Source organism: Cetorhinus maximus, chromosome 24, assembly GCF_964194155.1.
Source record: "Cetorhinus maximus chromosome 24, sCetMax3.hap1.1, whole genome shotgun sequence".
Lineage (NCBI taxonomy): Eukaryota > Metazoa > Chordata > Chondrichthyes > Lamniformes > Cetorhinidae > Cetorhinus > Cetorhinus maximus.
The window spans coordinates 11,436,167-11,462,005 of record NC_135902.1 but is presented as its reverse complement, the minus strand read 5'-3'; the positions used below and the strand labels follow the sequence as shown (position 1 = coordinate 11,462,005).

Sequence of the window (25,839 nt, the reverse complement as noted above, 5' to 3'; positions counted from 1 at the left end):
CTGCATCTCTTATTCGGTTAAAGCACTCTCACCTCTGAATCAGAAGGTTGTGGGTTCAAGCCCCACTTCAGAGACCTGAGAACCTCATGCAGACTAACACTTTAATGCAGTATTGACGGGGTCCTGCAATGCCTGAGGTGCAGTCTTTTGGGATAAGACATTAAACTGAAATCCGATCTGCTCCCTCAGGGGCCAGAAAATGCCAAGGCATTATTTGAAGCAGAGCAAGGAGGTTCTCATGGTGTCCCGTCCAACATCCATTCCATAACCAGCAGCACCAAGACAGCTTAATTGATCGCTTATCTCATTGTTGAATTTCACAAAACATTTACCAAAGCAACACTGTCATTTTCTGGTCAAGCTTCCCTATGAAAGGGAACTTACAATAAAAGTCTTGGAATAACACGAGGCTAAACACACTCTGTCTGTTCATGTAACCTAAAGTAAATTGGCCAACTGCTGAGTCACTTTAGTAGCATTAGTCAGGTTTTTGCCAGTTTCAATTGTAGCAACCTTACGGTAATTGACAGTAATAGTCCCTTTTAGTTCATTTCAGCTGAGTCAATTATAGAGTAAAAGGCACAAATTCTCACATTAATGGAGAGTTTTGCTGCTGTTCTAAACCTGAATATTAAAATGCTAAAAATTGATAGGTACAAAATTACTGTGCAAATAAATTGCATTTGTCAGTGGTTCAAATACCTGTACATCATTAAATAATGTCCAGGCTTAGTAATTTAGTGCATCATGGACCGTTTAAAATCATTGTTGCTCAGGCACTAGGAATAATATTGGGTTATAACATAACTGGGATACTAGGACTCTCACTGGGTAGGTTGCAAAGGATTGCATTGATGACAGGGCTTGATTATGCAATGATCCGTTTTGTTTGGTGCACTAAATACAAATTAATTCTACTTCCAGCTCAACAGCCTTCTTTCAGCATCAACCTCTCCCAAGTCAATGATATCAAGTTTTAAATGCAGGGGAAAACTGTCTTTACTTTGATCCAACCACGTACCTTAACCCCAGTTTTTTGGAAAAGTGCACCATTTTCATGTTACCTATATGTTATTCCTATTGACGGTTGGAATGACAGTGCCAATTCAGTGCGAACTGGGGTAATGGGAGTCATGATGGGGTAGATTGTAACAGGGATACTGGGAGTCACAGCGGAATAGTACCCCATTACAATCTATTCCATTATGATTACTAGTTACCCAGGTTACAATCTAGCCCAGTGTGAGTCCTAGTGTCCCAATTACGTTATAACCCAATACTTTTCCTGGTGCCTGAGCAATAGTGAGTTTAAGTTACTAAGTTTGGGCATTATTTAATGGTGTACATGTATTCAAACCACTGACAAATTGGTATTTCCAGGCAGTTTATTTATACAGTAAATAAATATTGATTGCAACATAGGAATTCGATTTTGTAGGATTAAAGGAAACTTCAGTAGTTATTCAGTCAGCCTGCTATTAAGCTGCCCTTGTGCTTTTTACATCTGTATATAAAGGATTACAAACTGCACCAGTGTCAACAGATAATTATCTTCCACATAAACATATGCTTTGAAATGAATTTTCAAAGCAATAAATCAATATTACAGATGGGAATAATATTGAACAGTCCACTTACCTTTTCTGTAGTAATTCTTTAACTGATTTGGACCATCGACTAACTTTGAACTTCTCCTGGGTTCAACCAGCATTAGGAAAACATACATTATGGTTAACACAGACCATATAGGAACAGGTCGAGAGTTTCCAAGCAGCAATAGAAATAAGATCTGGCAGAAGTAAGGATTTCCATCTGAAGAAGGTGTAATATTAAATAAGAAGAAGGGAGGCAGATAAGTCAGAATTTTTCCTGTAAATCTGGGAGTCGGACATTAAGCAGGAACAAAAAAAATGTAATAGGACCAACAATTCCCACATTTTTATTGAGTCTTTAACTAGGCCCCTAAGTATCCTTATGGTTCAGCATATGGGGAAAAAGATGCTGTGCCAAGTCATTTGCGATTAGAAGGCATGAGTGAACATTTGATAAAGGATATTAGCTTTCATGAGACAGAAATGGAAAAGGTTAGAGAAGGAATTCCAGAAAGTAGATCCCAGGCACTCTGGCTGCTGTGCTGCCAATGGAAAGGAAAAAAGGAGGAGAAATTCATGAAAGGCTAGAAGTAAAGGGATGTTTGAAACAGAATGTAGAGCTGGAAAATTTGTAGAGGAGCGGGTAGAGGGTTTGAAAGATGAGGACAAGAATGAAGATTGAGGCACTGAGGGACAAGGAGCCAATAGGTCACCAAGGACAGGAGTGATGGTGAGTGTAACTTGGTGTGGAACAGGGTATGTGTATCAAAGTTTAGACAAATTAGTGTTCATGTTGCATGCAGCATGGGGAATGGGAGATCAGTAAGCAGGGAATTGGAGTGACCAAATATAGAAGCAACAAAAGCATGAATCAGGATGTCAGTGGCTGTGGGGCTGAGCTGGACAATGTTATAGGTGGGAAATAAGCAGTGATGGTGATGTTCTCTCAGCTCAGGGTCAGACCTAGATTGCAAACAGTCCGGCTCAATCTGAGACGGTGACTGCGAAAAGGGGATGGGGTTAGTGGCAAGGGAGAGGAGATCATGGCAGGCCCAAAGATGGCGTCTGAGTTCTTCCCGATGTTGAGATGGAGAAAGTTATGACTAATCAGAAGACTGGAAGTTAGAGAAACACTGACAGCAGGGAAGCAATGGGAGTGATGTATTGGAAAAGCAGAGCTTGATGTTGCTGAGCTGCAGGTTAAAGTTGATCTCATATCTGTGGATTAATTTGCCGTGTGGCAGAAGATGCATAATGAAGAAGGGTAGGACCAGGATAGGTTCATGTGGGGCTCGGGAGGAGGTGAGAATACAAGAGACCACAGATTTCTGACTATCTGATTCCCATTAGTGAGCCAAAATATTTAATACAATAGGGCATAAATTTGAATACACTATGCCAGCATTACATATTATTTCCAACCATTCCATTAAATGCAATCCTCTCTTTAATACACACAGGGTGTGCTCTCTCCGTATGATGTATGTGAACTCTGCTATCTCTGTAATGTACACAAGGTCTGCTCTCTCTGTGCAATTCAAGGTACATTTACACAGCTAGTTGAGAGTTAGAGTGGAAATGACTTCCACTTTGCAGCGGTGCTAAACATACCATGTAAATCCAGGGTCAGTGTTGAACTGGATTTTTTCCATTTATTCTTTCATGGGATGCGGACATGGCTGGCAAGGCCTTCAACTCAAGTGGCTTGCTAAGCCATTTCATAGGGCAGTTAAGAGTCAACCACATTACTGTGGATCTGGAATGACATGTAGGCCAGACCAGGTAAGAATGGCAGGTTTCCTTCCCTAAAGGAAGGTCTAATCAGCACAGATTTAAAACGCAAATCTGTAGAGTGGGATTTGAACCCTCAGCCATCTGACTCAGAAGCAAGGGTGCTACTACTGAACCATGGGTGACACCACATAGCAAGATAACAAACTATCAATTTCCCAGAGCACTGACCCTTGTTCTGCTTTTAACACATTCTGCTCTTACCTTTATGCCACTATCAGCACCTTCTTTAGTCTTTAACACTACTGTTAACACTCCCTTTGTCTTGTGTCCAGGAAATCTTTGTCAATGGCTCAGATAGGTTTTTATGACAATCCAGTAGTTTCATAGCCACCATTAGTGAGACTAACTTTCATTGAGTTGAGGTTGAATTCCATTATCTGCCATGGTGGGATTGAACCTGTGCCCCCAGAGCATTAACCTGGGACTCTGGATTACTAGTCCAGCGACATTACCGCTACGCCACCATTTCCCATCTGGAAAGATCCTGAGTGACACTTCATAGAGGTGATGTCCTCACACTGCAAGGAATGTAAATGCTGCGCTGTGTCAAAGTAGTTTTACAAGGTACAAAAACAAAAATAGCTGGGAAAACTCAGCAGTAGTTTTACAAGGTACTCGTGCTATCCACTGATTCTCCTGGGCACTTTTTTGAATGTACCTCACCTGAATTTAAATGATCAAGGATCAAGGAATTTTACATTGCCAATGTCTAAGCCTTAACATTTCTAACTGATGGGAGGGAGCTTGGTGCAGAAATATATCCGGGTGTACAGAGCTTCCTCATAGACAGGAAAGTTAAAGTCTGAGCCTAGTAGGATCCAAACAATGGAGAAAGGATGCGATAGTCTGGGCATGTCTCCGTCAGCTGAACCCTGGAAATTGATATTAAAGCAAAATACTGCAGATGCTGGAAATCTGAAATAAAAACAGAAAATGCTGGAAAAACTCAGCAGGCCAGACAGCACCCGTGGAGAGAGAAACAGAGTTCATGTTTCAAGTCTGTATGACTTCTTTAGAGCTAACAAGAAGTAGAAATGTGATGGATTTTTATACTGTTTAAGAGGGGGTGGTGCAGATGGAGCAAGATAGAAGGTCAGGGATAGGTGGGAGCTAAGGAGAGATTGACAAAGATTTCCTGGACACAAGACAAAGGGAGTGTTAACAGTAGTGTTAAGGACTAAAGAAGGTGCTGATAGTGGCATTAAGGTAAGAGCAGAATGTGTTAATAGCAGAACAAGGGTCAGCCCTCTGGGAATTTGATGGTTTGCTATCTTGTTAAGTGGTGTCACCCATGGTTCAGTAGTAGCACCCTTGCTTCTGAGTCAGATGGCTGAGGGTTCAAATCCCACTCTAGAGACTTGCATTCTAAATCTGTGCTGATTCATTAGTGCAGTACTGAAAGAATGCTGCACTGGTTTGAAGTTATTCTCTTTATGGAGCGATATTAAGTTGAGATCCTCTCTGTTTTCTCAGGTGGATGCAAGATATTCCAAGTCCCTATTTTGAAGAAGAGCAGGGGAGCTCTTCCTGGTGTCCTGGCCAATATTTATTGCTCAACCAACATATTATCTGGTCAATAGCAAATTGCTGCTTATGGCACCTTGTTGGTAGCAAATTGGCTGCTGAGCTTCCTATAGCAGTGACCGCACTTCAAAGGCACATCATGTAAAGAGCTTTGAGATGTCCTGAGGTCGTGAAAAGCATGATATAAATTTAAGTCTTTCTGCCAGTGGCATTTCTGAATGAGAGAACAGATGAAAAATATAATACAAACAGCATAGAAACAGCACATTGTCTTAAAAGCCTGTACATAGGTATTAAAATTCTCATTATGTTTTACATCTGCGGGCTTGTGATTTCTCCAACATTCAAAATCATTTGAATACTTTGGCCCATGGAGTGACTGGAAACTGGAACCTTGCACAGAATAATTCAACATTCACTCTTTCATTACAGTAATTTTAAGTGATCGCTCCCATGTCTTGGCAAACCCTCAGACTGCTGTGCCAAGCTTTAAAAGGTTTTTTTTATAAAACTTTAATCTTTCTCTTTAATAAGTCATGCAGCAAAAAAAAGAAATCTTAATCGGCAATTTCTGAAAGCAATTTATCACCAGGTGAAAACTTTATAAGCTTGTACTTTTGTAGTATCACGCTGTCCATATAGGTAAGTATTTGAACAACTGTTTAGATCCACAGCACATTAACCGTTTGACTATCGGGATCCCCAGTGCAGCCTGACATAAGGCTACATGTTTCCATTGAGGTCACAGGGATGATCAGACATGCACAGAATTACTGGCACTAATGTGATGTACAGCTGACCTGGAATTCTTCTGATTTGCCTGTTATGGTCTGTCTTAATACAGAAGGAACCCAGGACATGCTTGTAAGTAACCAACTGTTAAAGAAATTGTGCTTCTCAAAGGAAAGTAAGAAATCGCAATGCAATTCAAATCTAAAAGGAGTAACTGTGAACTGTGCAAAATGACAAGCGACAGTTCCCCAGACACGGTGTTTGATGAGTGAATGATCCAAGCTCCTGTCACAGGTTGAAGTAGATGATAAATTAGCCACTCACAACTGACAGGAATATAAATGGTGAATAATTATATCTGCAGGCAAAGTCTGGGAATGAATCAAAGAGTCTGGGACAGCAATGTATGTCATTGGGATAAAAATTAAAAATTAGGTGGAAAACTGAAGGAAAAACTGGAGATTGCAGATAAACAGCAAGGAACTGAATGTTGGATTCAGGTTATTTTATAAACTTCAGTAATCGATGATAGCTGGGAATGGGTCCGAAGCCCTCTTGGACCTGATGTGTACATTGAATGATTGACATTCCAATTGGGCATCAAAGAAAGATTTCAAGTTATGTCCGTGATGATTAGTGCAGTATTGATGCTCAGCTTTTAACCATCACTAAGATATTTAGTAAATAAATTTTTAAAAATCATTTATCTGTCTCTTTTATTTCTTTAGGACTTTCCAAAATATTTTGCTAAAAAGGAATTACTTGTTGAAGCGTTGTCATTGTTGGTTGTAGGGATATAGGGCAGCCAAGTTGTGCACAGCAAGGTCCCATAACAGCAATTAGATGGATGACCAGATAATCTGTTATTGATTGCATGGATTTCAGGATGAACTTTGGCCAAGACTCTGGGAGAAATCTCTTGCTCCTCTTCAAACTAGTGCCATGGAATCTCTGTCATCGCCTTGTATCCAATGTTACATTGCCTTAAACTGGAGATGGGAATCTGAATGAACTCCTTGGGCAGTATTTAATAGAAGCAACAGTGGTCTTACACGCCGCCCCATGTCACATCTTTTGTGGAAGGCCTGCAAAATTAAGTGCCATTCAGGCACTTAATTGGACAGCGATGGACCTTCCCTAGATCAAGATCCGCATTAATTGCTCATTTAAGGGCCTCAATTGGTGGTGGGATGGGAAGGCTGTCCACGAACTGCCCAGCCACGGACTTTATCTGGGTGGAGCGAGAAAGCGGTGGGGTCCCCACCCATCACCCTCCCATCTGATTAAACGCCTCCCCATCACCAAACTTGCCATGGAGGAGGGAATTGAATCCTGCCCCTTGTTTTCAAGTCAGAAGTTCCATAGGACTACAGGGTAGCTATTAATTTTAGTAAATGCACTGTGGACCTCATGGGTGCCTCCTTTGGGCCCATTTTATAACCAACAGCCCCTTGGAACATGACGAGTGCGTTTCATGTTGTGGATTGCGATGTTGTCCGCACTAAGGAATGAACAGTTGTGGTTGCATCCTGCAAGTTTTGCAACACCATTTCCATTTGGTGAATTCAGTGTTCCTGTGCTCCTGTGCACCTGAAGGGTGTGCACATTAGTGAAAAGATAACAAAGGTGTAGTGCCTTTGTGTGCAGTTTTTCTCTGTGGTTTTACGCATATGTGTGATGAGGAAATAATCAGTGGTAAGAAGATGATTCTTTTATTATGAATCCTGATTATTGTTTTTCCCTCCCCCCACCTCCCCCCCACAGTAATGGCCACATTTAACCCCGCACTTGTATCTCTTACAAGTGAAACGGTAACAAAAGCCAATGAGACAAAGCCTGACAATTGAGCTGATAGCTATTTTTAATGTGTGGTGTGATGGGGACCTGAAAGGAGTCTTGAAAAAAATAGATCCAACAGGAAATTTATCCTGATGTTTGAATGTACATTCTGGGGTAAGCTGATAATATTCAGTGTAAATTGTGCTGCAAAGTGAGTCGCAAGGTTGAATTTAGGGAGATTCATATTTTACCCAATCACAAATCATTATACGTATGATAATCAGCCCATCTGAATTCATCTATCCAGAAAGATCCTATTACAGAATTTAAATATTGGCTGAAAAGACAGACATGGTGCCAAAGCTTTTCATCTTGTCCTCATCAGGACAAATACAAGAATGCCAAATTTCAAATGATCACAACAATTTACACTACAGGAGAAAAGGGCTTTTCAGCAATACTAAAGATCTCACTCTATAATTAGGTTGTTCCTTAAATGTCAGCAGTGGCTCAGTGGTAGCATTCTTGCCTCTGAATCTAAAGGTTGTGTTTTCACTCTTGAAACTTGAGCACAGGCTGATACTCCAATGCGGTATTAAGGGAGAGCTGCATATTTGAGGTGTTAACTGTTAGATGAAATGATGAGGCCCTTCCTACCCTCTCTTTTGAATGTGAAAAATCCCCTGATGCTATTCTAAGAAAAGCAGCAGAGTTATCCCCAGTGTCCTGGCTCATACTGATTCCCCCAACCAAAATCATGAAATGGATGGTCTGGTCATTACCTCATTGTTGTTTTGTGGGAGCTTGCTGTGCGTAAACTAGCTGCTGTTTTTCCTCCAGCAGTGACTACACTTCAAAAGCACTTCGTTAGGTGGAAAACTTTTTGTGACAGCTTGAGGTTTTGAGAGGCGCCATATAAATGCAAGTCTTTCTTTTAAATTCCAGATATATTTTGTGACCGCCAGTTTATTTTCTTAAATCCATTCTTAATCCATTCCCAACATCTGGAAATTACCTTTTACTTGGTATTTCATTGATATACTCCCAGTATTTAGTAGAAAGTAGTAATCTGGTTTAAATTTCTCTCTACATTGAACAATCTGGTATTTCTCTCTATTAGATCACCTTCCAGACACCACCCTTCTGAGCTCTGCAGTTGCATAACCTACTTCTGTTCATTGTCAAGGCTCTCATTAATGATAATCACAGAATCACACAGTGCAGAAGAGGCCTTTCGGCCCATCGAATCTGCACTGACACGTGAGAATCACCTGACCTACCTACCTAATCCCATTTACCAGCACTTGGCCCATAGCCTTGAATGTTATGACGTGCCAAGTGCTCATCCAGGTGCTTTTTAAAGGATGTGAGGCAGCCCGCCTCCACCACCCTCCCAGGCAGCGCATTCCAGGCTGTCACCACCCTCTGGGTAAAAAAGTTTCTCCTCACATCCCCCCTAAACTTCCTGCCCTTCACCTTGAACTTATGTCCCCTCGTGACTGACCCTTCGACTAAGGGGAACAGCTGTTCTCTATCCACCCTGTCCATGCCCCTCATAATGTTGTACACCTCACTGAGGTCACCCCTCAGTCTTCTCTGCTTCAACAAAAACAACCCAAGTCTATCCAACCTCTCTTCATAACTTAAATGTTTCATCCCAGGCAACATCCTGGTGAATCTCCTCTGCACCTCCTCCAGTGCAATCACATCCTTCCTATAATGTGGTGACCAGAACTGCACACAGTACTCCAGCTGTGGCCTTACCAAGGCTCGATACAACTCCAACATGATTTCCCTACTTTTGTAATCAATGCCTCGATTGATAAAGGCAAGTGTCCCATATGCCTTTTTCACCACCCCACTAACATGCCCCTCCGCCTTCAGAGATCTATAGACACACACGCCAAGGTCCCTTTGTTCCTCAGAACATCCTAGTGTCATGCCGTTCTTTGAATACTTCCTTGTCAAATTACTCCTTCCAAAGTGTATCACCTCACACTTCTCAGAATTAAATTCCATCTGCCACTTATCTGCCCATTTGACCATCCTGTCTACATCTTCCTCCAGTCCAAGACACTCAACCTCACTGTTTACCACCCAGCCAATCTTTGTGTCATCCGCAAACTTACTAATCCTACCCCCCCCCACATAGTCATCTATGTCATTTATATAAATGACAAATAATAGGGGATCCAACACAGATCCCTGTGGTACGCCACTGGACATTGGCTTCCAGTCACTAAAGTATCCTTATGTCATCACCCTCTGTCTCCTACAACTAAGCCAATTTTGAATCCACCTTATCAAATTACCCTGTATCCCATGTGCATTTGCCTTCTTTATAAATCTCCTATGTGGGACTTTGTCAAAGGCTTTGCTGAAATCCATATAAACTGCACTACCCTCATCTACACACCTCAAAAAATTCAATCAAATTTGTTAGGCATGACCTCCCTCTGACAAAGCCATGCTGACTATCCCTGATCAAACCTAGCCTCTCCAAGTGGAGATAGATTCTCTCCTTCAGAATTTTCTCCAATAGTTTCCCTACCACTGACATGAGACTCACTGGCCTGTAGTTCCCTGGCTTATCTCTACAACCTTTCTTAAATAGCGGAACCACATTAGCTGTTCTCCAGTCCTTTGGCACCTCCCCTGTGGCCAGAGAGGAATTAAAAATTTGGGTCAGAGCCCCTGCAATCTCCTCCCTTGCCTCCCTCAGCAGTCTGGGACACAAATCACCTGGACCTGGAGATTTGTCCACTTTTAAGCCTGCCAACACCTCCAATACCTTGTCACTCCCTATATCAATTTGCTCAAGAACCTCGCAGTCTCTCTCCCTAAGTTCGATACCTTCATCCTCATTCTCTTGGGTGAAGACGGATGTGAGGTATTCATTCAACACTCTACCGATGTCCTCTGGCTCCACCCCCTTGGTCCCTAATGGGCCCTACTCTTTCTCTGGTTATCCTCTTCCCATTGAATATCTTGGGATTTTCCCTACTTTTACCAACCAGAGCTTTCTCATTTCCCCTCTTTGCTCTCCTAATTGCTTTCTTAAGCTCCACCCTGCACTTTCTGTACTCCACTAATGCCTCCACTGATTTGCTTCCCTTGTACCTGCTAAAAGCCTCTCTTTTCCTTCTCATCGTATCCTGAATACCTCTGGTCATCCATGGTTCTCTGGGTTTGTTACTCCTTCCTATCACCCTAGAGGGAACACGTTGAGCTTGTACCCTCCCCATTTCGTTTTTAAACGCCCCCCACTGCTCCTCTGTAGATTTCCCCACAAGTAGCTGTTCCCAGTCTACCTTGGCCAGATCCTGCCTTATTTTACTAAAATCTGCTCTCCCCCAACCCAAAACATTTTTTTGCAACTTGTCTATTTCTTTGTCCATAACAAGCTTAAATTGTACCATGTTGTGGTCGCTATCACTAAAATGCTCGCCCACCACCACCTCAGCCACCTGTCCGGCTTCATTCCCCAGAATTAGGTCCAGCAGTACACCGTCCCTTGTTGGACTCTCTACATATTGACCGAAAAGTTCTCCTGTACACATTTCAAGAAATCCACTCCATCCAAGCCCTTAACACTATGTCTATCCCAATTAATGTTGGGAAAGTTGAAATCACCTAACATAATTACCCTATTGTTATTGTTTTTACACACCTCTGCAAATCGTGCACATATTTGCTCCTCCATTTCCCGCTGACTACCTGGGGGTCTATAATAAACACCTAACAATGTGGCTGAATGGCCTCAGTCTAATAAGTCTTTTCTCATCATTCAAACCTTGAACTACGCATCATGGGTCCAATTTTATCGCCCCCTGAGTGTTTTGATGGGGAGGGGGGAGGAGCACATCAATATATAAGGTGGGTAGCCCTTGGCCTCCTCCCCGCCCCCCCAACCCCTGAATGGGTCCTCATAATTCTGGGGAGGGGTGAGGTGCCCACTGCCCAGCCACTCTCAGGCTCATTGACACTCTTAAATGGCCAATTAATGGCCACTTATGGGCCTTAAGCCACCTCCACTGCCATAATACATTGGGCACTGGAAGGCAGTGAGACCGGAAAGGCTGTTCTTTCAACAAAGTTGGTGAAAGGGCCAGAAGGAAGGGTGGGGAAGGGCGGGGAAGTACATCCTTGGACGCCCTGTGTGCATCAGGGCGCCTCCCGCTAAGATCGTAGCACCCCCCCCTTCCCACTTTGAACCTGGCGTCCAAAACTCACCCCACTCAACCCTTCCGTAGGGTGCCCGATCCCTCCTCACCTGACTTAACCTGCCTCCAGAATCCATGCTGTTTTCTTTGGGGAACTGTTTGCAGTCCCAGCAGTGCCCACTACAGATTCTGGCACTGGAATAGCTGCCGGCCAATCAGATTGGCTGGTAGCTCTTGAGGGCAGGGCCTCTTTCTACTGAGGGCACTCTCTGCTTGTTAAGGGTGGCACAACGTAACATGGCAGCCTTTTTTAAAGTCAGCTGCAACCGACTTTTCTAATGGGGGAGGGGGGGGTGGGGTGGCTGCAAGCTGTCCACCCCCCGCCCCCCACAAAGTCAAATTCAGCCCCATGTGTATACCTATATTTTAAGAAAGCTCCAGATTCATTGATCTCTTGAAAAGCTGCAAAACATTTGAAGGCCATTCCTAGCATTGTCTGTGTTTTTTCTCAGGGCTCGGAACAGAAACTGCGGACGCTTACTGAGGAGACGAGCCAGAGAGATGAAGCAATAGCCAGGCTTCAGAAGGATAAGCAACAGTTGGAGAAACTCATCCAGGTGGGCTCTTTTAGAAAACAGAAAATGCTGTAAATGCTCAGCAGTCCTGTCAGCATCTATGGAGAGCGAAACAGAGTCAGCGTTTCAGGTCAATGACCTTTCGTCAGATCCGGTTCTAGTGAACTGTTGTCATCCTGAAATGTTAACTCCCTTTCTCTTTCCCCAACATGCTGCTGAGTGTTTTCAGCATTTCCGGCATTTTCAGAAGTTTCCTTTTGTATTAGTGCTCCTTGAGCACTTACACACCTCTGTTCTCTTTGTGGTGGCCTGTCAGCTTAAGTTAGAGTTAGTTGACAGTCTACCATTAGGACCTTTGCATACTTGCAAGAGACTTTAGCAATTGAAAAATATATCTTTTAAAATAAAAAATATTCAGTATACTTTTGGCGGAGCAGATGTATCTTTTTGATGTGTTGCAAAGAATTTTAATTTCAAGACTATATCAGATTTCAGTCAATGCAGTTATAAATTAAACCACTGCTCTTTAAAAGTAGGACCTTTCAGTAAATGAAATTAAAGGGCATCTGTAATATCGCTCGGTTCCCTCTAGTGACCGTAGCACTATTGTTTAAAGGCAATGGACCATAAAGACCTGGATGTCATTAATTTTAGGCACAGCCCCTTCAGCTCACAATGCTGCTTTCAGCCATATTTAGATTACACTTCATCATATCACTGCAGCCAGAAAGTCTGGTACCACAGCGCAAGATAATATGGCTTGGAATAGAAACCTGTCTTGACTCAGATTTATAGCAACTTCCTTCCCAATTCTCAATGAGTTATTGGTATAAGTGTTGTGTTCCATGCTAACCTGCATGAACTCACCCACCTGTCAAGCCTTTTGTTGGCGCCCGGGCAGCCGACACCCATTGTGGTGATGTAGTGGCATCATGTCATGCCTTTCTTGATGTGACTTAGTTGAGGCTTTGAGCTCATCCAAATTTCACCAAGCAATGGGATGCTAATTTGTCTCTGACTCAGCCCTGAGGAGGGGATGCCAAGAGTTAAGGCTAGAATAGAGACCAATATTGAATAATAAAATCACAGAATGTTACAGCACAGAAGGAGGCCATTTGGAATAACATGCTCTTTGAAATAACTACCCAATTAGACCCACTCCCCTGCTCTTGCCTCAAAGCCCTGTAATATCTCACTTTCAAGTAATTATCCAATTCCCATTTGAATCTGCTTCCACCACCCTTTTGGGCAGCACATTCCAGAAACACAATTCTTTTCCCCCATGTCGCCTTCAGATTTTTTTGCCATCACCTTAAATCTGTGCCCTCTGGTTACCAACCCCTCTGTCGCTGGAAACAGTTTATCCTTATTTACTCTATCAGAATCATTCATGATGTTGAACACCTCCATTAAACCTCGTCTTAACCATCTCTGTATGAAGGAGAATAACCCCAGCTTCTCTGCATAACTGAAACCCCTCATCACTGGTACCATTCTTGTGGCACTGAACACTCTGGAACACTTTGACATCCTTCCTACAGTGTGGTTCCCCGAGTTTTGCACAGTGAACCAGCTGTGCCTAACCAGGGTTTCATGTGTTAAAAATATTCAGCAAAAGTCACATAGGGTCAGAGGGAATGTTGGGTGACTAAGTCTCTCTTTTGTAGCTCCCTTTGGAAGGCATGGGGCACACATAAGAGGGATTTTCAAGAAACACTGAAATGACTTGCCAAAATGAACTGGATTGAGTTCACTGGAGCAGCAGTTCCGAAATATTCTGGGGACTGAAGAGGTGGTATTTTAGTGTTAGTCGGGCGAGGGCACAATGGGAGATGAGGGAAAATTGTGTGGGCTCTGGATATTCTGGTTGCAGCCAAGCCTGCCAGTTTCTCTTGGGCCCTGAGATGACCAGAGCCTTTGATAACAAAGGGGGCAGGGTCAAAAGGAGGGTATTCCTACCTTAGGAATGTCCTTGAATCCAGCCTCACCTCTTATCCAGAGACCAGGGTGCCTCATTTACCTCCCCGTGTCTGAGTGAGTACCTCAAATGCACTGACACGGGCTCGGACGCACACTGCTGGCACGTGAATAGGCCGATTAATGAGAGGATGGAGATCTGATTAACGTGAACTTAGGAGAGTAGGGATCACATTAATGGAGGTCTGATTAATGCAAACTTGGAAAGTAAGATTATTGGGAATTGTGAGGATAAGCGTCTGTTGAACGGGGATTAGGGACACGGGGCAGAATTTTGCCCTCGTCGTGCGGGCGCGGCGGGTGGGCCCGGGAGCAGTCACGAGGCCGACCACCGCCCACAATCAGGCCCCGACGTGAATTTCACACAGGCTGGCCAATTAACGGCCAGCCAACATGAAACATACGCTGCAGCGCTCAGCACTGCTGGGGTGGGGGGCAGGAGGAGGGCGAGCGCGGAAGTTCGCGCAGGCACACGGACGGGCACAATGAAAGCTCCCTGAGGCACAGAGCTGCCTCAGGGAGCTGAAGATTTTGAAGTGTAAAAGTAAAGATATTAAAAATAATAAAAACATATCCCCTCGTGCGACTCTGTCACATGAGCAGGGACATGTTAAATATGAGTTTTAAAAGTTTTTATTTTTTTAAATCACCGGTCGAAACCTCATCCCGCCCCAACGATGAGTTTTCGCCAAAAACGCAAAGGCCGCTTGGCCTTTTCGCCCTCCCGCCAACCGAACGGTTGGACGGGCAGCAAAAAATTTGAGTCAATTAATTGATTGATTAAGGACCTTCATAGGCCGCTTAATAGTCGGCGGGCGCGCTACCGCCTCTCATGCGGGCACACCGAGCGAAATATTGCGAGAGTGCGCGATGATGTAGGGACTCTTGCCTGACGCCATCGCGTACTATTTCACTCCTGTTTGGGTCAGGCGCGCACCCACCAGACAAGAGAAAAATTCTGCCCCTAGAGATCAGATGGTTGGGGATGGAGATCTAATGAATTGTTAGAATAATGAGAAGTGGACCCAGGACAGTTTGAAGACTGAGAGCAGGAATGGGTGGCAAAAACAATCATATTAATAAAGGAAAGAAATAACTTGTTCTGAGTATCTTTCATTAACTTAAAATGTCCCAAAGCACTTCACTGCCAGTATAAGACAGAGAAACATGGCAACTAATTAACGCACGTCAATTAATAATGGAAATTAAAGCCTTACCTGAAGTGGGAGAAGTAACAATTGACAATGTAAAAATTAAACTAAATGTCAAGTGCGTGAACAAATATCTCTTCCCATATCAGAAAGAGCAAGCCATTCTTGTCACAGAGGAGTAAAACCTGATGATAGCTAAAGTAGGTTTGGTCAAGGGGGCAGGGTTTGGCTCAGGTGAGCAGGACTGAGATGTTGGGGTGGGCACACGACTATCTGAGTCATCAGGTTGAACACACAAGCTAGGTGCTGGGCTTGTATCAATGTTTGGAAGGGAGATTCAGGTGGAGTGAAGCAGAGCTGAAAGGTTAAGTGACTATGCAGGAGAGAAAAGTAATTTTTAACCAGAGGAAAATGTGCAAAGTAATTCATGAAAAAAAATCCAAAACTAAAATAAAATAAGCAAATGCTTATTTATTTTTTTGCATGGATCTGATTGTTCCATGTTGTAACACGCATCAATTTTGAGATGCTATTGGCCCTTCTGTAGTGTCACATGGTTAACATAATATTGCAAATACAACATCTTTAATAAGATAGTCGGAATAAATCCACTATAAGCAGTAGCCAGTTCAAATGCTTTCTTTCTGTTTTTTATTGTAAAACATAAGCGCAAACTCTGCTTCATTTGCTACCCATTCTCCCTGTCTCTATGAAGATATTCTTCGCTGAACTAAAAAATGGTTGAAAATACATTAGCTTCTTGGATTGAAGCCTTGTGTTAGAGATAAGATTTTAGCGATCTGGGGCCAAGCAGGTGGTCTATATCTTCTTGCACGTAAATGATGTTCCATCATGGAAAGATACCACATTGTTCAAAAATTGGAGCTGTACATACTTGAATCCTTGCCAGGAGAAAATTACCAATGCTCCTACATAAGTGCTGGGATGTCATCATTTGTTATATCTTTATTGCATTTTAGGCACATTGATAGCGAGGGAGAAAGACAGAGGAACAGTGAAGGAAACAAGTTGTGAGACTGAAGCGGGGAAGGACTCATTGGGACAGTGATGGAGGGGCGTCAAAATACTGGGCAACAGTGAGGGTGAGAGGTGAGAGACACAGGGACAATGAGGGATAAAGGGAGAGAGATGGTGAGGGCATTGGAGAGGCACAGAGGGGCACTGTGTAGAGGGGAAGATAAACCTGGGCAACAATGAAGGAAAGGGGCAAAATATAGATGGGCAGAACATAGGAGAGAGACAGAGTGGTGGGGGGGGCTACAAGGGAAGAGGGATAGAGAGAAATCGTAAATGAGAGAAGACAGAGGAACAAGAAGAACTGTGAAGAACAGGGAGTGGAAAGATAGGGGAATGCCAAACACCTGACAACAGTATGGAAGTGAGAGAAAGGCACTGAGGCAGAGGAAGAAAGGTAGCGGGACAGAGAGGGATAATAAGGGAGAGAGGGAAAGCAATGGGAATGGTAAGGGAGAAGAAAAGAGTCAGAGGGACAAAAGACAATCAGAGAATAAAGAAAGAGAACAGGAGAATTGGAAGGAGATGGGCTGTGAAGTAAGGGAAATGGGCAGGCAGAAAATGCGAGAAAGTAAGACAAGAAAGGACACGATGCATTGACCAACATCATTTCATTTTCCCTTGTTTGAAGTATACTAATCAGTTTTTTTTTTCTCCACTCTAATACCCCAATTTACGCCACGTTAGTAGGTATGTTTCTGTAGATGTGGTTTTAGTGGCTTAAGAATACATTGCCTCAATGATATCTGCTTGTATGATTGGTTTAAGAGCCATCTCCCATAGTATATGGGTGATGAATGGCGATCAGTGATCCATATGTTGGTTTCATTTACGCATCATCTGGGTGAAGCCAAGTGTTTCTCAGGTGTAACGTAATCAGACCTCCAGATCTTCTTCAGGTTCTCATTGTGAATCAAAGTTGTTTGGAAGCATTTTTGAGAAATACTTCATGGGGCAGTCAAGTGGCTGCAACCCGGGAGTTCAAGGCTTCCAACTTATGGAGATATTTGCTTTGAATAGCAGCTTTGCCGTTCAAGTCTGGAATATAAATTTCCACACTTTTGTTTTTTCAAAACTGTGTGAAAGGGAAACTAAGCTGGAATTTTGGACAGACAGTAGCCATAAATAAAGCTAGGAAGCCCCAGCAAGATGGCTTTTCTCATGACCTTAGCAGAATTATAAATCTATGCAACTTTTCATCATTTACCAATTTAAGATTATCAGTCGCGCTCATTGTCTGGCTCATTTTCGCTTGCTAGAAGTGACATATATTCATACGCAGGGAGCCATTCTCTGCAAACAAAAGGAATATGTTCAAACCTTGAACCGTTTTTGAATTACCCAGAAGCTTAGGGAGCCTATAGTTCCTCATTGCTTTCTCCATGGCAATGCCTCAGCCAATCAGAATTCGACTTGTAAACGAATCAGCATCCTTTTCCCCTGCAGTATAGATTATTGTGATGGTTTAAATTTGGCATTCTTGCATTTGTCCCGATGAATGCAAGATGAAAAGCTTCAGCAACATGTTTTTCTCTTTAGCAATATTTTACTAATTCTTCTATATCGGAGCTAACTGCAGAGACTGTTATGACATTGCTTTGCCAGAACGCTACCTTCAGCAGGTAAAAGTTATTTGAAGCTTCAGTAGTACCTCAATGTGTGAAAAAACTGTGTTGTATAAGTTGTGCAAATTAGGAAGATCCAAGGATTGTTTCCCGAACCAAAACTTAGGAATCTGATCTGACTGGCGTTGAGGTGCCAGTGGAGATGAGAGAACTGGTTCCCCTGGAGATAATTTTGGCTTTGGGCTAAGTGTGAAAGGGGCAATATAGGATCAGTTGTGATTATTATTCTCTTCTGATTGAGATAAAAAATGCAGAGAGATGTATCGTGAGCAGCTGATCAGATATTGCTCATTTTATACTGTTGGCCAATATCAAATTTACCCTTGCCCCCCTCTTGTCTTCTGCTACCCACTACCTCTGTACCAGAAAGGGATACTCCCACAACCCTTAAGTGCTATGAAGTAGCCTCTGGAAAGTACACGATTGTGAATGTCAGTTCCCAACAAGTTCAGAATCTGCTCTAATCACCATGGCAGTTAAATAACCTGCTGTTGATGAATAGAGGACACTTGAGTGAGGTTCTGGAAGGCAGTTGAGGTCCCAGAGTTGTATTTCCACATGAGGAGGAGGGAAAAAAGACAAACAATGGTTAATGAAGTCCAACACCAGAGTTAACAAGGTAAAGTGGCATAACCCCTTTTGTGTCACAATTTTATATAATGTTGAAGGTGTCAGAGAAGGTCAAATCACATTAAACTGTGTTGATGATAATTCATAGTAAACTCACCGCCACTTAGACTTATTAATAAGTGTTCCGAGTGGAAGGTTTTAATTACAATTCACTCATAAATATTGAGGTTAAAAAGAAAAACTGCAAAATGCTAAAAATCTCAAGTAAGAAAAGAAAAAGCTAGGAATGCATAGCAGGTCCATCCATAAAGAAAAGGGTCTCATTTGTAGATCTTTTATGAATTCTGGTGGAGGATCCAAATATTGGCCTGTCTTTTCTCATTACAGATGTTGATGGCCCTGCTGTGTATTTCCAGCATTTTCTGTCACTGGTTCAAATCCATTGAGACCCTGCTGGGTCTAACAAAGTGGGGTCCTTCCGAATGAATGATTGCACTTTCAGACTGCTTGTTAATAAAGTTTCTTCTGTACAGTCAAAAACACTAAAAAAGCAATAAAACTTTTATGGAGTTAGGAGGTTGGTTGAAGCGACATTCCCACACACGTTTCATCGTAAAATTAAACCGCTCACAACAACAGGGCCCTGAATTTGAGTAAGAGTTCAATTTAGAAGTTGGTGCATGTTAAAAAGGCCGATTTTCTCTCAGTTCTTTGCACTTTTGAGGCATTTTGAAAATAAGGAATTATGAAAACTACAGGGAATCATGAGGCTTGGTCCGAGCAAAATCAAGACGTTGGGCAATTTTGCAAGGTATTGGAAAATCAAAGTAAGACATTGTCACCTTGTTTCAACTATCAAGCTCAAGCTTGATGAACATGTGAATGGGGGCGTGGAGGGAGGGGAGAACCGATAACGATGGAAACATTCAGGAGGTGAGGTGGCATCCCTAAACAGACCAGATGAGATAATGGGGAAGTTATCGCTATTGAACAGGGTTTAAAAGGAGGAAGTGGGGGACGCGTGCGTGTGCACACCTAAGTCAATTATATATGCAACCCAGAGTGTGTGCACAGTTTAAAGACTGGAGTGTATTCCGGTGCAAAAACTGGAAAAGGTGAAGGAGATTTCAGTGACCTGGGAGCCTGATAGAAGAAATAAACAAGTCAGCAAACGGTGAATTCCTTAAAAGGGAACAAACTGGAAAATAACACATTTGATCAGATTAGCTGAGTGGTTGCATTTTTGGTGAATTTTTTTTTAAGTGTTATAATTGGCAACATGTAACATTAGGCAATAGTTAATTCCAAGATTTGTGAAGATTAATTTTTCCCACAGCTTGATTATTTCTTCACATTGCAAAGCTTACTGCCTGCTACTAAATCCACTCAATGTTTGTCACGCTAACCCTTGGTGTCATAACTTTCTGTATAAATTTCAGTGAAGTACCCAGGCTCCCCGATGGCTCAGTTAACTTATGAATTTATGAGCCGCGCAGACCATGAAGGTCCCACATTCAGGCACTGATCTGTGTTGAAATAAAACAGAAAATGCGAGAAATACTTGGCAGGTTTGGCAGCATCTGTGGAGAAACATGAGTTCACATTTCTGAGACCTCCCGTCAGAACAGAGGAATGTTAGAAATGCAGTAGGTTTTGAGCAAGCGAAAGGGGAAGGGGGGAAGAAGGCAAACAAAGAGGCAGGGCTGGAGGGAAGGGGAGATTAAATGACAAAAGATTTCATGCTACAAAAACGAGAGAAAGTGATAATGGGACCAATAAAGAAACAAAAGATGTGTCTGAATGAGGCATGATTGGCAGGATAGCAACTGTCTGAATGCAAAGTAAAGGAATAAAGAAACAAGAATAAAGAACCAGCTAAAAAAAACACAAAACAAAATAGAGGCAGAGGTTTTGATCTGTAAAATGCCAAATTGAAAGATGAAGTACTCTTTCTCAGGCTTGCATTGAGCTTCATTGGAACACGATAGCAGACCGAGGACAGAGAGGTCAGAGTGGGAGCAAGGTAGAGAATTGAAATATCAGCCAACAGGAAGCCCCAGGTTGTGCTTGTGGACTGAACAGAGGTGTTCTGTAAAGTAGTCACGCAGTCTGCGTTTGGTCTCCGCATTGTAGAGAAAACCACATTGTGAGCAGCAAGTACAATATACAGAATTGCAAAAACGTACAAGTTAATTGCTGATTGACTTGGGAGGAATATTTGGGACTTTGTAGGGTGAGAAAGGAAGAGGTGAAAGGCCATGCATTGCATCTGAGTCATAGTCATATACGGCGCTGAAGAAGACCATCGAGTCCATGCCAGCTCTCAGCGGAGCAGTCCAGTCAGACCCACTACCCCCGCATAATCCCTGTAGCTTTGCAAGTTTATTTCCTTCAAGGGTCCATCTAATTTCCTTTTGAAATTATTGATTGTTTCCGCATCCGCCACCCTCGTGGGCAGCGAGTTCCAGGTCATTGCCACTCGCTGCATAAAATAGCTCTTCCTCATGTTCCCCAGAATCTCTTGCCCAAAGCCTTTAAGTTGTGTCCTCTAGACCTTGTACGATCAACTAACGCAAACAATTTCTCCTTTGTCTGCCGAATCCAAACATGTCATAATCTTACACCTCCATCAAATCGTCCCTCTCTCTCCTTTGCTCCAAGGGCCCTCCTACCCTTGCATGGAAAGGTGACCTAGGAGCCTAGGAGAGGGGGGGAGTATTGGGGGTGACTGAGGAGTGGACCAGGCTGTCACAGGGGGAATGGTTTCTTGGAATTCTGAAAGAGATGGGAACGAGAGGAGGAGAAGGTGGCGGCCTCACACTGGATATGGTGGAAATAACAGATGATAATAATATGGAGAATGGTGGGGAGTGGAAGGTGTTGTCATGGTTCAAGGAGGGAGGGGAAGTGGTCAGAGCAGAGTTGTGTGAAATACATCGGACATGGTGGAGGGCCCTGTCAACCATGGCAGGGAGTGAAGATTGTGGGCAGAGGAGATCCTCGGTTTGAGGAAGAAGGAAGAGGTATCAGAAGTGCCAGTATGGAATTCAGTCATTAATCTACTAGAAAAAGAGGTGAGGGGGTGGGGGGGCTGGTGCGAGGTGGGGCCAAGTAGGAGTGGAACAAATGGAGGAAACTTGTGGAGGCGATGGGAGTCTCAGCCTCCGGCTGGAGAGCTGGTGAGAGCCTCATGTTGCTTCTTTTTGAGAAGGCCCGCTGCACCTTGCACTTGTCAGGCCAGCAGCAGGCCTACCCCCAAGTAGGGAGAGCGGGGGTGGAGTCAGCAGCAAGGGCAGGGGGGAGCACTTCTCAGGGAACCCCCCTCCTTTCCTGATGCCAGGGCCCTCGATCAGGCACTGAGTGCTTTTGAATGAGGGACCTTTCCATGAGCCTGCAAGCAAACATGCCAGGGTTAAGGCTCTTTAGTGGGCATTAAGGACCTCAACTGGCAGGAGGGGGCAGGATGGCTATCCATGGCCAGCAAGTTCCTGCCAGGGGCTTAATCAGAGTGGAGGCAGGAAGGTAGTGGAGTCCCCAACTGCCCATCTGATTAAATGAACACCCCGCCCCCAAACTCACCACAGGGGAGGGCACAAGATCCCACCCAAGGAATGTTCCGCATATCCCGCAAAAACGCAGGTATCACTAGGACCCATGCACGTACCCAGAGCAGCACCTTTTATTTGGTGAAGTGAGTGAAGTTGAAGGCGAAGTTGTTCGATGTGAGAACAGGTTCAACCAGATGGTGGGTGGAAACTGATTCGACCTCTGTTCAAGGAAGAAGCTGAGAGGTCTAAGACCATCCTGGGTGAGGGTGTGAGGTTGGAGGTGCAGAGGAATTGGACGTCTGTTGTGAAGAGGAGAGCGTTGAAACCAGGAAACTGGAAACTTGAAGCTTCATGGGCTTTGGATGTAGGTAGGAAGAAAATGGACAAGGGGAGGAAAACATAGGCTGGGGTTTTCTGGCTTCACCGTGGCGGGACCCGCCGCTGGGGATACAGCAGGCCAGCCAAAAGCCCATTGACTTTCGGCGAGACCGGACCATCCCGGCTGGAAAATCGCAGCCATAAAGTCAAAATTGGAAGAAATCAGCTCAGTGGGATGGGAACAGGCTGAAACAATGGGTCTATCAGGACAGCACTGTTTGTGATCTTAGAAAGGAGGTAGAAACATGCTCTTCAGAATTGGGGGAATATGAAGTTGGATCCTGGGGAAGGCCCTGAGACAGCGGAGTGCTGCCAGTTCAGAGGGAGATGGGTAAGAGTGCATGAGGGGAGCAGAAAAATTGAGATGGCTAATGTCCTGCTGGCAGTTCCCACTAAAATGATCTAGCAAGGGTAAGAGGCCAGAGGGAGGGATCCAGGTGGAGGGGAGATATTGGAGATGGTTAAAGAGTGGGAGGAAAACCCCTGGCCAAAGAAGTGTGTGTGGAGGCAGAGGCGACAGACGAAGAGCTCAACGTCATGCTGAAGTCAAAATTCATTGAGGTGGGAGCACTTGGAATTGCGGACAGATCGTTCACTGTCAGAGAGGGGAAGGTCAGAGGATCTCATGGATGCACGGCTATGGATGAGGTTCAAAGAAATGATCGGGCCAGAGTGAAGGGAAGGGGAGGAAGGAGCCAGAGGAAGCTTGGTATCCATGAGTTATTGAAGCTTGCAATTCTTTCACCTGAAAGCTCTTTGTTAAAGTGAAGGATGAAAAGAAACTGTGGTTATCTTATGAGGAAAGGCCGGACCTGTATCCATTGGAGTTTAGAAGAATGAGATGTGATTTTATTGAAATATATAGCTCCTGAGGGAACTTCACAAGGTGGATGCTGAAAGGATGTTTCCCCTTGTGGGAGAGACTAGGACTAGATGGCTTAAAAATAAGGGGTCTCCCATTTAAGGCAGAAATTAGATTTTTTTTTCCTCTCAGAGGGCCGTGAGTCTTTGGAACTCTGTCCCCCGGAGAGCAGTGGAGGCAGGGTCATTGAATATTTTTAAGGTAGAGGTAAATAGACTCTTGCCAAATAAGGGAGGCAGAGTTTATCGGGAGCAGACGGAGCGTGAGGCCACAATCAGATCAGCCATGATCTTATTGAATAGCAAAGCAGGCCCAAGGGGCAGAATGGCCTACTCCTGGTCCTAATTCATATGTTCGTATGTACCAGGACAATGTTGAGATAGAGTGAGTCAGTGCTGCTATAGAGAGAGGTTGAGAGTCTGCATGTGGTGGCACATGGCTTTGAGATTGGACCTTAGGATGTGGTGAGAACAGTGTTTCGAGGAATTCTGAATGTCCGGGAGATATCTGTACTCATGGGTGGATGCGAAACTCGAAATGTGGAATGTCAGTTGTATTCTGTAGTGAATATGTTGGAGCCGGAGACAATTGCTAAGGAAGGAGATGTCGTTGTGAATGCGAGTTTTGTAGATACAAGATTAAACACAAGACAGGAAGTAGCAAGGTGAACAAAGGTGACGGTGAACAAAGTAGAAGAGACAAATGGAAATCCTGTCAAAGAGCAGGACTTCTTCAAGGTGGGCATTCCTGGAAGAGAAGTGGCAGTGAATTAAACGCTAATACAACAGCGAAATACTGCACATGCTGGAAATTTGAAATAAAAATAGAAAATGCCAGAAGTACTTAGCAGGCCAGGCAGCATCAGTGAAGAGAGAAACAGAGTTAACAGAATGACCTCTCATCTGAACTGAGATAAGTGAGAAATGTAATAGATTTTGAGCAAGTGAAGTGGGAAGTGGGAGGAGAAGAAAAGAGAAGCCTGTGATAGGGTGGAGGGCAGGAGAGATTAAATGGCAAAAGATTTCAAAGGATCTGTGCTTATTTAGCTGATGTCATCCAGGGCAAAAGTTGGCAACAAGGTGAGGGAAGGAAAATAAAAACATCAGCCTTGTGATGGCCACTGTGTTCTACTAATGTCAAGGTTCACAAATGAGTAGCCATAATTTAGCAAGCGAATAACACTGGGACAAGGTCATTGAAGATGCTCGTTGTCCATTAAATTGTGTCAATATGGAGGCAATATTTGAGGAAGGAGGGAGGGTAGAGAATTTGTGTGAAAATACATAAATAGAAGTGTGTTGGGAGTTGGTGGCTCCCAAGGGACCTTTCCATGCTCTATTCGCTGTTTCAGTTTGCCTGTGGGTGCCAGCACCTTTGGGTACATGAGGCTTTAATGGCAACTCAGTAGGTCATCCCCCACCCTCTCAGTGGCAGCAGAAACAATGCAATTTAAAGAATATATATTCTTCCACAGGATGTGGGCGTCGCTGGCTAAATTTCTTGTCCCTAATTGCCCTTCAGAAGCTGGTGATGAGCTGCCTCCTTGAACCACCGCAGTCCATGTAGTGTAGATACACCCACAGTGCCGTTAGGGAGGGAGTTCCAGGATTTTGACCCAGCGACAGTGAAGGAACGGCGTTATATTTCCTACTCAGGATGGTGAGTGACTTGGAGGGGAACTTGCAGGCGGTGGTGTTCCCATGTTTCTGCTGGCCTTGTCCTTCCAGGTGGTAGAGGTTGCGGGTTTGTAAGGTGCTGTTGAAGGAGCCTTGGTGAGTTGCTGCAGTGCATCTTGTAGATGGTACACACTGCTGTCATTGCGTCAGTGGTGGAGAGAGTGAATATTTGTGGAAGGGATGCCAATCAAGCGGTCTGCTTTGTCCTGGATGGTGTCAAGCTGCTGGAATGTTGGAGCTGCACTCATCCAGGTAAGTGGAGAGTATTCCATCAAATTCTGACTTGTGCTTTGTAGATTGTGAACAGGCTTTGGGGAGTCAGGAGGTGAGTTACTCGCCGTGGGATTCCTAGCCTCTGACCTGCTCTTGTAGCCACAGTATTTATATAGCTAGTGCAGTTCAGTTTCTGGTCAGTGGTAACCCCCAGGATGTTGATAGTGGGGGATTCAGTGACGGTAATGCCATTGAATGTCAAGAGGAGATGGTTAGATTCTCTTTTGTTGGAGATGTCATTACCTGACGCTTGTGTGGCGCAAATGTTACTTGCCACTCATCTGCCTGACTGTTGTCCAGTTCTTGCTGCAGCTGGACACTGTCTGCTTTAGTAGCTGAGTAGTTGCGAATGATGCTGAACGTTGCGCAATCATCAGCGAACATCCCCACTTCCGACCTTATGATGGAGAAGGTAATTGATGAAGCAGCTGAGGATGGTTGGACCTTGAAATGTAGATGTCACGAGTGGTGCCAGCCGCCATGGTCTCCAGTCTTTTTCTCACCTGTTTTCTCCATGCTTGATGTGATGGGCTACTTATTTGGGTATGGTTCCACAGAGTGGCCATTATTTAAGTGTGATTCCTG

At 43.9% G+C, this 25,839-nt stretch overlaps 1 protein-coding gene across 8 annotated transcripts in view; it reads left to right on the top strand.

The window, feature by feature from the left end:
- Positions 1-25,839, top strand: part of LOC144699643 (putative uncharacterized protein MYH16) — a 298,882-nt gene that overhangs the window by 127,581 nt on the left and 145,462 nt on the right. For all 8 annotated transcript variants that reach the window (XM_078570735.1, XM_078570736.1, XM_078570734.1 and 5 more), the window contains one exon: positions 12,097-12,201. In XM_078570735.1, the coding sequence (XP_078426861.1) occupies positions 12,097-12,201 (105 nt within the window). The remainder of the gene's footprint in view (positions 1-12,096; positions 12,202-25,839) is intronic.